Below are 15,631 nucleotides of genomic sequence, written 5' to 3' on the forward strand. Positions count from 1 at the left end.
CTTGTGGGAGCTTTTGTCCCGGTGGAGTCTTCCTTCTTCAACAGCACAGTGTGGAAGCCGTGGACTTTAGCTTCAGACTGACCTAGGATTTAGTGACTGTAAGAGCTATAGCATCTTGAACAAGTTACTCTGCCTCCCCGAGGTGCTTCAGTTTCCTCCCCTCTAAGGTGGGGGATGATAGCACCTGCCACATAGGGTTAGGGGGACGTCTGTATCCAGCACATAGTCAGCACTCAGCAAATGTTCATTCCGGTTTTACTGCCAATACGATGATTATTGTAGTCGTATTACTGTCAATACGATGACGATGCCTGAAATCTGCAGGCCAGCCTGGTTTTATTTGGCCTCTTTATATGTCTGGAGTGTGTGGGGACAGGGACAAGGGAAAAAGCAGTGTCTCCTCGCAGAGCCCATCATTTGGTTTAAACTCCAAATTGTGTACAGATGTGTGGAGAAAAAAAAGTAAGTCAAGTCTGTCCACAGGGAGATGAAACAAAGCCAGATTTTTATTCTGTGGTGTTGGCCTTTGTCTAAGTGCTCAATCCTGTTTGTTCCCTAAACCTTAGTATTTATAGAACAATCTGTGGGTAAACAGCCCTCTCACCCCATGATTAATCTCAGGCCATTGCTTTATCTCTGGCCACTAGGCAAGGATTTATGAGGTAAGGAGATCTTGTCTACACACAAATATTCTAATAAATAACATCACGGGGCACCAGGCAAACACTTGCTGGGATCCAGCCGTGGAATAAACAGTTTGCACTGCCTTTGCTGTTGCCAGTCACAGAGGATTCCCAGCCAGGGAGGCGGCCCCGCCAACTGCCCACCTAACCCAGGGAAACAGTAGGACTCAGCTTGCAGGAACGCTCTGAACTGCTCAGTAGCAGAAGACATTGAAGTCAAATGCCTCCTTTACCATCTCGTGAGACGGCACAAACTCGGGCTTCACAGCTTATGGAGGCCTGGGTCCTGCCCCGAGTTCAACCTCTTGCTAGTTGTGTGACTTTGGGCAGTTAATTCCCCTTCTCCGCTCCTCAGTTGTAAAATGGGGAGAATGGGAATATTACGATGGTGGAGGGAGATGCTGCATGCTAATCACTAGCATGGTGATCTCCACGCACAGGGCCTGGGTGAGGCTGTATGGCATAGTAGCCGTGAGAGTGTTGTTGTGTTGTTGGTATTTTAATTAGGTAGCTCTTAATCAAGGTGAGCTCATTCTGAACTAAGCACTTTATACATATTAATCCACACTCTACAACAACCCTTTGAGGGAGATAAGATACTGCTCTGGTTCCCCATTTACAGATGAAGAAACTGAGGCACAGAGAGGGCAAATGACTTGTACAAAGTTTACAGCTCCTCATGGTAGAGGAGGCCTTGGCACCGAGCCTGGCTGCACAGCCTGTGCTGGGCCCCGCTCCAGTGTCCTGCAGTGCTCCTGGCAATGCCCCCACTCACCTTCCCCATGCCCTATGCCCAGCAGCCCAAAGGAAGCACAAAGCCTGGGGGAGCACAGGATGCTCGGCTGGGGTGGCAGGGGGCCTGATCTGTGGTTTCTGGGGCAGAGGCCTGTGGGTATGTGGTGTTGTGTTCTGTTTGCCAACAGTTCAGCATGTGCATTTGATTTGCTCAGGGTATGACGCCGCTAATGTATGCCTGCGCTGCTGGGGACGAAGCGATGGTCCAGATGTTGATTGATGCCGGGGCAAACTTGGACATCCAGGTGAGGAAGCCCCACAGAGCTGCACCCAGGTCCTAGGCCAGCAAGGATCACTCCGAAGTCTCCAGCAAACATGCTGGGCGTGATGTTTTGGGCAATTGAGTAGATGTGCAAGACTGGAAAGACAAGATGCACAGAGGCCACCATTAGCATAGGGAAGTCTCCTCAAGATTTGGGCTTTCTGTCTGAGAGGAAGTGGACTGAGGCGGGAGTTGAGTGGAGAGATGGGCTGTGATTCTGTTTTCATCGTATCTTTCTCCTTTTACCAGCCTAATCTCCAGCCATTCCTTCCATCCCCAAATACTTCTAGCTCTGCCTCCCTCTGAAGCATAAAGCACTCCCAATCTGCCCTCTTTTGCCCAGGGCGGACATTGCTAGTTAAACACCTATCCTTTCTTTTTGAGCATTGTCCACTTTGTGCTACAGGCAAACATTACCAATCGAATGTTGAAAGCACTTGTTAACTCCTGTTCACCATCCCTGCAGGGTACTCCCTTCACTCGGGTGCCCAGAAAACACAGATGATTTGTGGTATTTTCCAGGTTCCAAGCAACTCTCCCAGGCATCCTTCCATCCACCCCGACAGCCGGCACTGGACCTCACTGACATTTGCTGTGCTGCATGGACACATCTCTGTGGTCCAGGTGAGCTCCTGCCAGGTGAACACCATGCCCCCCAGCTTACCAGGTGAGCTGGGCCCCAAGCACGGCCCCAGCCTCAGCTGAGTGGGCAGGTGCCCTGAATGAGAGATCCCAAAGGCACTGCTTAAGGCCAGCTCACCCGATCAATAGGGCAGTGGCCCACCCGAGTTGCCTCAAGGAAAGGGATTAGTGCAAGGACATGTGTAATTTTAGGAAACAAGACCCAGGTCCAGGCAGCGTTAGGGTCCTGTCATGCCCTTCCGGCATCTCTCTCTCTCTCGTGTTGGGCACACTGGGGGCTGTCCCAGCCCCACTCAGCTTTCTCGCCTCCAGACACCTTTCTGACCCTTCCCTTTTCTCCTCCCTTGTGAATTCCACCACAGGGCCAGCTCTATATCATGGGGTCTGTGCAATTCTGTCCCCTCCCTACTTCCTTAGGATTCAGATTGGCACGGCTCATCTGTCGAGCCAAGCCACAGGTTGCCCACCTCGGCCCAGGTAGCTGTGCTGGCGTGGGGAGAGGTGGTGGTTCTAGAAGCAGAAGCTGTGGGCAGAGCAGCTCCCCATGCCAGCGGGAGCTCCAGCCACATGCACTTACTCCCAGGTCCTCAGATCGCTGGCACACGCAGGGTTTCATGGCACCCCTTCCAGGGAGTTGGCGTGACACCCTCGCTCCCCACTAGGTTGCAAGGCCTCTGAGGGCAGGGATTGTGTCTGGCTGATTCATGGCCCTAGCCTATAGCAAGGACTCCGGGAGTGGCCATTACCCAGTGGCCACCACATCCTGCCGCCTTTGCCTTATATGGACCAGAGCAAAATCCCAAGCTCAGTTCAGACTGGGTCCACGGGGCTGTGCCCTGAGCCTGCCTGAACCCGTGCCTAGTTTTGCCCCAGTGAGCAGGCCCCCACCTCCACTGCCTTGGCACTGGTGCAGGGAGTTGGGCCATGACTGATTTCTGACTGCTGTGTCTCCAGTGATGGCTGTCCCCCATGCCACACAGTCCAGAGAGGTCAGCTCGAACTCCACTCCTGGTCTCCAGGCAAAGGGCAGTTGGGCTACCCTAGGCTGCCATGCATGCTTGGAGGAAGGTTTGGTCTTTAGGAGCCCGGGAGGGCTGGAAGATTGCTCCCTCCAGAGCAGCTGGTCAGGGAAGGTGGAACGGGAGCTGAAAGTCACCAGTTGGAGTAACGCAGACCCTACTTCTGCCCCAAGGCAGAGCCAGGACCGGCTCATCTGGAACTGCCTGGTGTCTGTTAACTCTGCCCCATCTGTCCCCTGTCAAAGCCCGCCCTTGCTAGCATGGGGAGAGGCCCTCTGCTGTCCTAGACTGGAACTTCCTGCTCCAGCCCCACCACCTGCCGTCCTGGGGTACCTGCTGTGCCTCTCCAACGAGAAGCCTAAGGGAAGCAGGCCTCTCTTCCCATTCTGTGGATGAGGAAGACTGAGGCTCCGGGAATGGAAGTACCTGCCTGGGGTTACTCATTGGCCAGTGGCCAGCACTGACACCCTGCTCCTTCTGACTCCAGCACGTGCTGCCACCCAGAGCCACAGTTTACCCCATAGATTGGGGGCAGCATTTTCTGTGCTGTTCATCCACATGCATTCTCGGAAAGGTGGCTGCAGTCAGTTCACAGGAAAACATTCGAAAGACAGAAAAAGCTCAGAGGTCCTCACAGCTTAGGGGCTTGGTCCTGGGCCACAATAATGGAGTTGAAGATTCTAGAAACTTAGCCCTGAGGATAACCTGGAGTTCTAAAGTTCCAGTTCCTCAGCTGCTGGGGTGAACCGCATCTTGGTCACATGCCTGGAGAGAAGTAAAGGCCCTGTTCGCAAAGCACCCTGGCCCTTCCCAGGTGCTCCCTGCCATGCTGAGCAGTGCCCTCCTCCTCTGTGCCCCTGGCAGTTGCTGCTGGACGCTGGTGCCCATGTGGAGGGCTCGGCAGTGAACGGCGGTGAGGACAGCTACGCGGAGACGCCCCTGCAGCTGGCCTCTGCGGCAGGTAGGCACCTGCTACCCGGAGGCTCTGTCTACCCTTCCCTGTAGTGCCCTCCAGCCTGGCCAGGCGTGTAGCTGGACGTGCAGGGGTCTCTGTAGCACACACAGACCCTGTGTGGGGGCCTTAAAACCCCTTCTCTGGGCCACTGGGGGGCTTCCCCTGGCCCTACCCATCAGTTTCTGTTGGGCTCAGCATCTGGCAGGACCCAGCAGGGCAGGGAGGCCCTTCCCTCTGGAGACCCAGGGAGGGGGCACAGGGGCAGGGCACAGCCAGCCTTCTTCCTCTCCCTCCACTTCATCTGCCAAATGCAGATAAGCGTGGGGTTTACTGATTTATTCCAGCACTCAGAGCTGCGAGAATCCCGCTCTCCCTTCCCTTTCGCCTCAGCTGCCCTGGCGGCCACCATCTCAGTGTCCTCCGTGCTGCCCGCCTTCTCTTTCAGGGAACTACGAGCTGGTCAGTTTGTTGCTGAGCCGAGGCGCTGACCCCCTCCTCAGCATGCTCGAGGCCCACGGCATGGGTTCCTCCCTCCATGAGGACATGAACTGCTTCAGCCACTCAGCTGCCCACGGCCACAGGTACCTGCCCGGGATTCCCACCCTGTGTGACATGAGGGCACTGAAATAAGCTCACAGGAGCCTCAGTTTCCCCGATGGGAGCAGAAGAGCTAGGCCCAGAGACCTTTCCCAAAACAGGGGGCCTGTGTGCTCATAAACCAGAAACATGGGGGAGTTTAGCACAGGGGCCGGAGACGGGGGAGGACCCACAGCTGGTTCCTGGCAGACCTGGGACTGAAGCCTGGGCCTCCCAACGCCAAGGGCAGACCGTCCCGTTTCCCAGTGAGAGGCCACTCTGCAGCTGCCAGAGCCCACTCAGGACCACGCGGCTTCCCATGCCTGCTGGTGGTCCTCCAGTGCCCAAGCGGCCTTGGGCGTCCAAACAGCACATGGCTGAGCTGTGCAGAGGCTCCTGGTGCAAAATTGCACCCTACCCCAGGTGCAGATGGTAGAGCTTGCTTTGTGGGGACCAGGCCTGCCCAAGGGTGTGGCGGGACAGCAGCAGGCTGAAGTCAGGGGCAGCATGGAGGGGCAAGAGGGAGACCAGACAAGGGGTTATTACAGGGCAGAAACAGGGCCCGGAAAAGCAGGGCTGGCAGGCAGGACACTTACTTCCAGTTCCCCGACACCATTCTTGTCACCAGGCTCATGCTCTGGCTGGGGTCCCCTGCCCTAGAATGCTTTTTTCTCCAGCTGTCTCCAGCCCACCCCCACGTTCACCCACCTCAGCCGCCCTCACCCTCCAGGCACCATCTTCCACATCGCCACCTCTAGGCCACTCCACCCCGCCCAGTGCCTGTATCCCCCATAGAGGCCTCTTCACACTGTGTGGAGACTGCCTGCCTGCTCATCCGCCTGTCACTCTGAGCACAGGACTCTTGGGACAGGCACCATGGCTAGTTCACCTTCACGTGCCAGTGCCCGGCCCAAACAAGGTGCTCTGTAAACTGCCTGAGCTAGCAAGTCCAGGAGCCCTTGGCAGGGACCTTGGGTCCTTGGAAGGGCACCTCCAGGCCATGAGCTTGGCAGGTATGAGGAGAGTCTGCGGGGTGGCCGTGGAGAAATCAGCCCCCGGGAACCTTGCAGCCCCACCCATACTGCATCCATCCCAGAGCCCCAGGCCACAGGACACGACAGAATGAGCCTAGGTCTTGGAACCAGAAGTCCTGGGTCTGTACCCCCACCCGGAGTGGCCTTGAGCAAGACAGATCCATCGCCTTGCTCTCATGAGGCGAAAAGCAGCAGCAGGGGGAAGCGTCCTCCGTGGGGTCTAATATTCTGTGTCTTCATTCGTAAATATGAACAAATTCTACGTGACATCCATCTCCAGTTCATCCTTATCAACATGAAGGGACCAAATGAGTACTTACCGGGCTCTTCCTGTGTTTTAGACACTTTCACGTGCATAGTCAGCTGCTATCTAGACAGACCTGCCGTGTTTCAGGCTCTGCATTTAAACCCTTTACATCAGCCTCACATGAGCCCCAGGAAAGTGTGATATAATGACACCCTGCAATACAGATACCAAAGCAGTCAGGGCTCAGAGAGGTAGAGTGACCTGGCTAAGGTCACACAGCCAGGATGGCAGAGCTCGCTCAGCCCCGAAGCCTATGACTTCTCGGCAATACCGGGATGGTAGAAGGGTGGGTTCCCCTGCACCCTGCCCTGCCTCTCGGAGGTGTATGGGGATCGGTGACCCTGGGACCCCTGGCCTACCTAGAGGAGGAAGACCATGAAACTCTGAGCCCTCGGATGCCCTAGAGCAGCCCATCGGGGCAGGGGGGTACTGGAGGACAGCTCAGGTGGGCACTGCCTATGGGACCTCAGCCCTCACCTTCATTCATCCCTGGGCCCGCAGGAATGTCCTGAGGAAGCTCCTGACGCAGCCGCAGCAGGCTAAAGCGGACGTGCTGTCCCTGGAGGAGATCCTGGCCGAGGGTGTGGAGGAGAGCGACGCGTCGAGCCAGGGCAGCGGCAGCGAGGGGCCTGTGCGGCTGAGCCGGACCCGCACCAAGGCCCTGCAGGAGGCCATGTACTACAGCGCCGAGCACGGCTATGTGGACATCACCATGGAGCTGAGGGCGCTGGGTGAGGCCTCGCGGGCGTGCACACGCATGTCCATGCGTGCATATGGACACACACGGTCACTCCCAGGTGCTCTTCAGCAGGCCTGAGAGGGCCAGGGCCCGCAGGGACAGACAAGCCCCAGGGCAGCTGAGCACAGACAGGGTGGAGGCTGGGACCCCCCAGCTACACAGCCAGGTCAGGAGGGGCCCTGGGTCTCAGACAGTGCTCAACAGTGCCATGTCTTGGGGTCATGGCCCAGCCCTCTGCCCTTGGGTCCTCCACCCTGCCTGGCTGGAGCTTCGCTGCCCCTTCCCCAGTCACAGCCCAGGGATGTGGAGCGCTGGGAGCCTCTGCAGCCCCGGGACTCCATGCTGTGAGACGGCAATCCTGTCACTTGGTTGACCTTGCACTCCTTGGGTCTGCGAGTCTGTGGACTTTTGGTGTCCTCCAGGGAGGCTAGTCAGACAAACTTAGGTCAGGTCCTGTGTTAGCTGCACACCACGTCCTCTCTCCAAGCCTCAACTGCTGCCTCTGTGAGTTTGGTGCTAATGATCCTTATCTAAGAATGGGGTGACATCATCTAAAGTACAAGGCACAGTGGCCACTGTGAGCACTTGGTGGATGATAGCACTGTCACTGTCATCACAGGGCCACAACCCCCCAGGGCTGGGCCAAGACAGCAGTGAGTCAGCCTCAGTGTTCTTCACTGGGAAACGGAGACGTCACCCCCACCTGCAGTCAGTAACCCAAGGGTAGTACCACCACCACCACACTGCTGTCCATGTGTCGCTGGGGAATGCCATCAGTTCTTTAATCCACAGTGAGGCTGGGGTAAGAAGCTATCTCTCTAATCACCAGGGACATGACTAGTTTGTTTGTTTTTTCTTTTTTTTTTTTTTTTGAGACAGAGTCTCGCTCTGTCGCCCAGGCTGGAGTGCAGTGGCCGGATCTCAGCTCACTGCAAGCTCCGCCTCCCGGGTTCACGCCATTCTCCTGCCTCAGCCTCCGGAGTAGCTGGGACTACAGGCGCCTGCCACCGTGCCCGGCTAGTTTTTTGTATTTTTTAGTAGAGACGGGGTTTCACCGTGTTAGCCAGGATGGTCTCGATCTCCTGACCTCGTGATCCGCCCGTCTCGGCCTCCCAAAGTGCTGGGATTACAGGCTTGAGCCACCGCGCCCGGCCATGACTAGTTTTTTATGTCACGAACTTCCCACAGCAATTTTAAGTTATGGCCCCGCTGACACACGCTGGGGACCTGGTAAAACAGTCATTATGTGCCCGGGGATGTGCAGCGACATTCCAGTGATCTGTGTGCTGGGAGAGCGCCTCGTGATAGGACCAGGTTCATTTTGAGCTTCCGTGCAGGCAAGGAGGCCTGTGTGTCCTGGAGTGCCTGGCATATTCTCTGGCCATCCAAGCCCTCCTGGCCACCCCTCCACAACTATGAGACCTCTCTAGCAAGTCATTTTTGAGCGCAATAAGCAACAAGGCTACTATGGGTGCTGGGCCCACGCTTCAAAATCCCTAGGCTGGGCCATCAACTTTCAGAGCTTGAGTTCCCTGCATTTGGGCCGAAGCCACTCCTCCACCTCATCTCATGAGAACCTGAAACTCCACTCTGACCTGCCAGCAAGCCCTATTAGAATGAATTAAAGCTTTCCTTCCATGGCCATCCTGAGAGGGCCACTCAGCGCACAGGAAGGGGGCAGGCGGGAGGGGGTGGGCGGGGTGCTCTGCAGACAGCAGGGGCATCCTGGGAGAGTCTGCCCAGAAAAGGCTGTGGTCTGTGCCGGGAGCGCTTAGCTGTGGTGCGTGACTGCCTGCCCTTCCCTGCCTGGGCCAGGAGTCCCCTGGAAGCTGCACATCTGGATCGAGTCTCTGAGGACCTCCTTCTCGCAGTCGCGGTACTCGGTGGTGCAGAGCCTCCTGCGGGACTTCAGCTCCATCAAAGAGGAGGAGTACAACGAGGAGCTGGTGACCGAGGGCTTGCAGCTCATGTTTGACATCCTCAAGACCAGCAAAGTGAGTGTAGCCAGTGGCTGGTTCCCAAGCCCACGGCCCAGACTCAGACCATGGGACACACAGATGGACACACAGGCAGACGTGGACAGACTCAGGGACCTCCCCACCCAACACACACACGCCCACACACCTGCCCCCAGCACCCAGGGACCCCCCCCCCCACCCAACACACACCCACAAGCCTGTCCCCAGCACCCAGGGACCTCCCCCCAACCCAACACACGCCCACACGCCTGTCCCCAGCACCCAGGGACCTCCCCCCGACCCAACACACACACGCCCACACGCCTGTCCCCAGCACCCAGGGACCCCCCCCACCCAACACACACACACACACATATGCTCACCCCCAGCACCCAGGGACTCCCCCACCCCAACACACACACACACACACACACACACACACACACAGAGCACCCAGAGTTAGACCTGCACTGCCTGGCTGTAGAGGGCAGAGGCCATGGATGTGTCCGGGTTGGAACCTGGCCAAAAAAGCCATTTGGGGAATCACTGAAGGAACAGGCATCTCTTGCCAAGCCACATCTAGCAGGAACAAAAGACAGCGGCTGCACTAATCCTGGCCTGGACTTTTGAAATTAGCCTAATATATCTACATCTGTGAACAGCCAGCCACAGCAGGCAGCTCACAGGCCCTCTCTCCCCTCCCCACAGAACGACTCCGTCATCCAGCAACTGGCTGCCATCTTCACCCACTGCTATGGCAGCAGCCCCATCCCCAGCATCCCAGAGGTCCGGAAGACCCTGCCAGCCAGGCTAGGTGAACGCCCGCCCCCCGCGCCCCGCATTGCCACACGCCCTCCCCCTCTTCCCTTTCCTGCCCCCTCCCCACTTTGTTGTCTTTCCATTTCCAAGTGTCAAGGTTCCAGCCTCAGTTTCTCTGTTCCTCACCCCTATGTCCCACCCCCAACCCCAGACACGCACCTCACAGCACACACAAGCAACCCCCAGCAGGGGACTCCTCGGCCATATCCCTCTGTCTCCCCGCTTTCCACAGATCCACACTTTTTGAACAATAAGGAGATGTCGGATGTGACCTTCCTAGTGGAAGGAAAGCTGTTTTATGCACATAAAGTCCTGCTGGTGACAGCTTCTAACAGGTAGGCAGCCTCAGATAACAAACTCCCAGCCCATGGCACAGAAGCACCTTGTTTCAGATTCGAGGTGACAGAGAGTGACTCGCTGGGGCTGTACCCTACAGCCTGTGCCCCTCAGACTGCGGTCACGTGGCAGCAGAGCCCCACTCGCCCCACAGCGGGGCAAGGCAGGGTGGACCCGGGGCAGCGGGGAAGGGGTCTCTGAGGTGGTGGTCTTTCTGGCCGAGTTATTGCTTTGATTATTAGCAAACATATTCTGGAATGAAGAGTCAGCATTCTGGCCACAGGAGTCAGGTCGCTTGTATGGTGGGTGGTGAGAACAGAATCGGGCTCAGCCCAGATGTCTTCCTAAGATTGTGTAAAATGGCATTTGCTGAAAATTATTTTAGGAGCACAGCAGTAATTTTTAAAATGCTCCGTCTCATGGTAGCCAGTCAGGTGACAAATGGTGCCATCGCCACACAGTGGTGGAGTAAAAGGTTCAAAATCCGCCTTGCTTTGTCTCCTTTACTCCAGGTTCAAGACACTAATGACCAATAAATCAGAACAGGATGGGGACAGCAGCAAGACCATTGAGATCAGCGACATGAAGTACCATATTTTTCAGGTGTGTGGGTCTTGGTGCCGCCCTCTTCTCGGAGGGATGACCCTCCCCCAGGAGCTCACCTTTGTGGGCAGCTGTGCGTAGGCTGACATTGTCCACTCTATTCCCAGTGCCTTCTGTATTTTGTTGAATCAGTAGAGCATCCAGGTCTTTCCCTGTGCAGAGGCAGCCATCCCATTGTGGGGCTGCAGCTTCAGAGCCTGTTGCATGGGTACTGAGCTCTCACTGCTAGACAGGTGGTCTGGGCAGCCTGCAGACAGATGTGCAAGGACAGATACAGGCCACACAGCCGTGGAGTGAGTCCTTGTTATCAGGGTGGGCCCCCAACCAATGGGCATTACTGAGACCTTGTTGGAAATGCAGAGCCCCAGGCCCCGCCCCAGCCCTCCTGCATCTTCACAAGATCCCCAGGTGGCCATGTGCTCAGTACAGTTTGAGCAGTGCTGCTGGAGGCTATGGAGGCTGTCACTTCTCCCAAGCATGGAACCCCAGTCACAGTGGTCAAGCATGTGGCTGTGAGGCGCACATCCTGACTGTAGAAGATCAAAGTCAGGTCTTTCGGGCTCTAAGCTTTGTAAAACATACAAGGCTACGTACTAGAAACTCCAGTCAGGGCAGACAAGGTCCAGAGGAAGAGACCTGGCTGGGATCTCAGCTGAACCCCACTGAGAGGAGCTTTCTAGAAAGTAGCAACTGCAGGTCTCCAGGCCGTGTGGTGGGCTCAGGGCTGGAAGAGCTCACCCTTATGGGCTGGGACTGAGGCCAGGAGGCAGCTGGTGGGTGGGTCTAGGGCCTTGCCCTGCACAGGAGTGGTTTGTGATATAATAGGAGAGATTGCAAACCCCAAAGAGTCTCACAGAAGCACATGGGGCCACCTCTAAAATGGCTTTTTTTTTTTTTTGACAGTCTCACTCTGTCGCCTAGGCTGGAGTGCAATGGCACAATCTCAGCTCAATGCAACCTCTGCTGCCCGGGTTCAGGTGATTCTCTTGCCTCAGCCTCATGAGTAGCTGGGATTTACAGGCACCTGCCACCGCGCCTGGCTAATTTTTGTATTTTTAGTAGAGACAGGGTTTCACCATCTTGGTCAGGCTGGTCTCGAACTCCTGACCTTGTGATCCACCCGCATCGGCCTCCCAAAGTGCTGGGATTACAGGCGTGAGCCACCACACCTGGCCTAAAATGGCTTTTTCTTTCTCATGCCCTCTCTAGTCACTTATCCCCATGCTTATGTAGCATTTAGACATTTTGGGGTGAATACCACAGCAAACAGGACAGAGACGCTGCCCTCAAGGTTTTAAGCAGTAGGATGAGCTCACCATCACTAACACTTAGGCAGGCAGGGTTCTAAGTGCTTTGCTTGGTTTCCATTGAAGCCTCCACAGCACAGATCCAGGGAGGTAGGTATGTTATTGCCTCTTGATAGAGGAGGAGTCAGAGGCATGGAGAAGTTGAGTAACTTGCTCAAGATCACATAGCTGGGAAGTGATGGAGCCAGAATTCAAACCCAGGATGTGCCAAATGGCCAAGTTTGCATTTGCAGCAGTAAGAAGGGATGGAAGGGGGCATGGCCGCCTCCAGAGGACCTGTTAGGGGCTGCTGAGGAATCCAACTGAGTGACAGTGGTGACCTGGCTTGGCAGTGGCTGGGGGGATGGAGGGAAATGGACCAGGGAAGAGCGGATGGGACTTGGAACTTGGTAACTGACGGATGTGGGAGGAGGGGAGGCCCAGGATTCTGGCATAGGCCACAGAGTGGTGGCATCTCCCCTTCCCTCTTTTCCCACCCCTTAATCCAACTCACTGGAGAATGGGCAGCTTTAGGAACATGTCCAGGTGAGTGGAGCGGGAGGTGGAGTCATGCTCAGATCAGGCAGGAGGCAGGTCCTAGAGGGACTGCAGGAATCGCTGGAGACTGGGGGGCACACATGTGGCCACGGGTGACCACGGCCTATAAGGGGATGTGTGCAGGCTTGGTCGCCTGTGCTCACCCACCAGGCCAAGGGAGGGCATCTGTCGCAGAACAGGCTCAGCAGCCCCTTGGCACCTCCCGGGGTTGCTGGGAGGGCAAATAGGGGACAGGCTTCAGCTCCACAGCACACATGTGCCTTCCCCTGGGCCTCTTGCCAAGTTCTGGCCGACTGTTCTAACCAGGCCCAGGGCACTGGCCCCGTGGGTCCCCTGGGTACAGAACTTCGCCATATCCGGGGCATCATTTCAGATGGGGCTTCCAGACCTCAGCTCTGGCTTTCCGGGGCTTCCCTGGAGGGGTCAGGCTGGAGCCATTAATCTGGGGTCAGGGTTCCCTAACAAAGCCTGAAAGTTTTCCAGCAGCCCCCAAATATCTCATTGGCTCTCATGTTGGCGGGGTGGGGTGGGGGTGTGTGGATCATTATTTTGTTTTCTGGAGGAGGAAACAGAGGCCCAAGGACTTCTAGGCAGTACTGTCAGATAGAGTGTGAGGCATACATTGTAATTTAAAATTTACTACTAGTCACATAAAAAAGAGCAGGTGAAATTGACTTTAGTATTTTTGAACTTACAGTATAGCCAAAATATTATTTCAACATGTAATCAATGTAAAAGTTACTGACAGCTGGGCACAGTAGCTCACGCCTGTAATCCCAGCACTCTGGGAGGCCGAGGTGGGCGGACCACCTGAGGTCAGGAGTTTGAGACCAGCCTGACCAACGTGGAGAAACCCTGTCTCTACTAAAAATACAAAATTAATCCCAGCTACTCAGGAGGCTGAGGCAGGAAGATCACTCGAACCCTGGAGGTGGAGGTTGCGGTGAGCCAAGATTGTGCCACTGCACTCCATCCTGGGCAACAAGAGCGAAACTCCGTCTCAAAACAAAACAAAACAAAACAAAAAAGTTACTGAGCATATAGCCCAGAGGGCCCGAACCCTGCCCTTCCAACATGGTTTCTGCAGTCTCAGCTTCCAGGTGGCCCACTTAGGACAGAAGGAAACCCTGCTGCCCTTCTACAGCTGGTCCTGTCTGGGGCCTTTCCTCAAGCAGCCTGTCTAGCCCCGCAGGCTGCCTGGCTCCAGGAGGCACATGACCTGTATCCTGCTAGGGACTGCCAGGCTGTGCAAAATTCACCCACGTCTGCCTGCTGGCTGCCCAGCTCCCACAGCAAGGCTCCAGGTGAGCCATTCTGATCTGACTTCTGTGGCCTCATATGCATTCAAGTGGCCTCAGGGAGATCCATGTGCCACGGATCCCAAGACTGGGCCTTGCCAAAACCGAATCCTAAAATGCAGCAGGAGGTGGCCTTCCAGGCCAGGAAGGGAGCTGCAGCCAAAGGTGGCTGGTAGGCCTGGCCCCAGGGGCTGCCCCGAGGCCATCCCTTAGCAAAGAATCCCAGAAGGAAGATCTGACCTGCCTGCCTGGTCCCCCAACTCCAACCCTGTATGAGGGGCATTCCAGGCACTGCTCCTGCTGGTGCCACACCTTGCTGAGCACTCATTCAGTGCCCTGCATGGGGAGGGCAGAGGGACGCGGGCATGGCTTGCCCAAGGCACACACTGTCTGGAGGGAGCAGACGGATACTTACTTACTATGCAATCATGAGCTCGCCATCCAGGCTCCAGCAGGGGCTGCAGAAGGCCGTGGGAGCTTCCCAGACCTCTAGAGGTGGGGAGAGGCTGACATCTCCAGGGTGGGCCTTGGCCAACGTCTCCTGATGCCTGAACGAGGCTGGCAGGCCCATCTCCCGACTTCTCTCCCTGCAGTTGGGCCTTCTCCTAGACCCTCTGGTGCCTCTGCAGCCTCACGGCCGGTCTTGACAGAGCCCGACTATGCCGGCTGGAGCCGTGTTTACTTACACACTTGCCAGCTCCTTGCTGGGGCCGTTTCTTCAGCCAGCCAGAAAGAATTGTTTTTCTTTTTCCAACTGGGAACCTCACTAGGCTCCAGCGTGATGGCTGCGTTTGTAACTGAAACCTCAGCAGAACTAAATAGTTCCTAGTCCTGGACCACCTCATCTGGGAGCCCAAGGCGGGGCTCAACCTGTCGAGGGGAGCTCCGGGCCTATGGGCCTGGGCTCTGCGCTTTCTTTTTGAGGGAGCACACCTGAGACAGAGTCCGGATGGACTCTCACCTCTACATTGGAGTCCTTGTACAGACAGGGGAAGGCAGGAGACAGCGTCCTCCAACATCCCTTCAGAGACCCCCCCACTGCTACTCCCTGTGTAGAATCTAGATCACACCAGCAATGAGTCACGTGGGGCCAGGCATGCCGCGAGTCCTGCTGCAGGCATCGGGGAGCTGAGGGACTTGAGCCAAGTCATCTTCCTTCCCTGGGCCTCAGTTTCCCCAACTGCGGATAGGAACTTCCCTCCTGGGCTCACGGTGTTCTTATGAGGATTGTAGGGAAACATTCCGCGGAGGGAGCTTGTCATCCAGGCAGGGACTCAGGAGAGAGTGTCTTGGAGGTGGCTTCTAGAGGTGGCGTTCCCGGGAAAACACAAGTCGCAGCCTGAGCAGGAGAGGGAGGGAGAGACAGAGCTGGGGCTCTGCAGAGGGACAGGCCCCTGGAGGTGGCAGCTGGAGCAGTACCCTGTGGGGCCGGCAAGGACTTTCATGCCTCAGGTCCACGTGGCATTCACCCGGGCCTCTTCCCACCACAGATGATGATGCAGTATCTGTACTACGGAGGAACAGAATCCATGGAGATCCCCACCGCTGACATCCTGGAGGTGAGACTCGGGAGAGGAGGAGGGGGCCTGCGCCAGGGTCCCCGGCTGCTCGGTCTCCCCTTTACCCCCTTCACAGAGGTAAGGTGCCTCTTCCTCTCCATCTCACTGGAAGAGTGATTCCCAGAAACAGGAACTGTGCACACCGCTGAGCCCAGCCTCAGTGCGTGCCCCAGCGGGGATGGTTAGGTCCAGGCGGATCGGA

General features: G+C 56.5%; 1 protein-coding gene and 2 long non-coding RNA genes across 5 annotated transcripts in view; 1 reads left to right on the top strand and 2 right to left on the bottom strand.

Annotated features, from left to right (window-relative positions):
- ABTB2 (ankyrin repeat and BTB domain containing 2) overlaps positions 1-15,631 on the top strand; it is a 212,869-nt gene that overhangs the window by 193,801 nt on the left and 3,437 nt on the right. For both annotated transcript variants that reach the window (XM_005578227.5, XM_074013974.1), the window contains 10 exons: positions 1,634-1,723; positions 2,263-2,364; positions 4,266-4,362; positions 4,802-4,937; positions 6,775-7,004; positions 8,828-9,006; positions 9,679-9,784; positions 10,022-10,124; positions 10,638-10,728; positions 15,361-15,429. In XM_005578227.5, coding sequence (XP_005578284.1) covers positions 1,634-1,723; positions 2,263-2,364; positions 4,266-4,362; positions 4,802-4,937; positions 6,775-7,004; positions 8,828-9,006; positions 9,679-9,784; positions 10,022-10,124; positions 10,638-10,728; positions 15,361-15,429 — 1,203 coding nt within the window. The remainder of the gene's footprint in view (positions 1-1,633; positions 1,724-2,262; positions 2,365-4,265; positions 4,363-4,801; positions 4,938-6,774; positions 7,005-8,827; positions 9,007-9,678; positions 9,785-10,021; positions 10,125-10,637; positions 10,729-15,360; positions 15,430-15,631) is intronic.
- Positions 488-6,982, bottom strand: LOC135967035 (uncharacterized). The gene is made up of 2 exons (XR_010580838.2): positions 6,751-6,982; positions 488-1,836 (listed from the first exon to the last, which is right to left on the bottom strand). It is a non-coding gene; the product is annotated as an uncharacterized lncRNA (long non-coding RNA).
- On the bottom strand, positions 10,056-14,531 carry LOC141408462 (uncharacterized). 2 transcript variants are annotated; one of them, XR_012423341.1, is made up of 2 exons: positions 14,290-14,531; positions 10,056-10,975 (listed from the first exon to the last, which is right to left on the bottom strand). It is a non-coding gene; the product is annotated as an uncharacterized lncRNA (long non-coding RNA). The 2 variants fall into 2 exon arrangements; XR_012423340.1 differs by having other exon boundaries at positions 14,286-14,531.

This window comes from Macaca fascicularis, chromosome 14 (genome assembly GCF_037993035.2).
Source record: "Macaca fascicularis isolate 582-1 chromosome 14, T2T-MFA8v1.1".
Classification (NCBI taxonomy): Eukaryota; Metazoa; Chordata; class Mammalia; order Primates; family Cercopithecidae; genus Macaca; species Macaca fascicularis.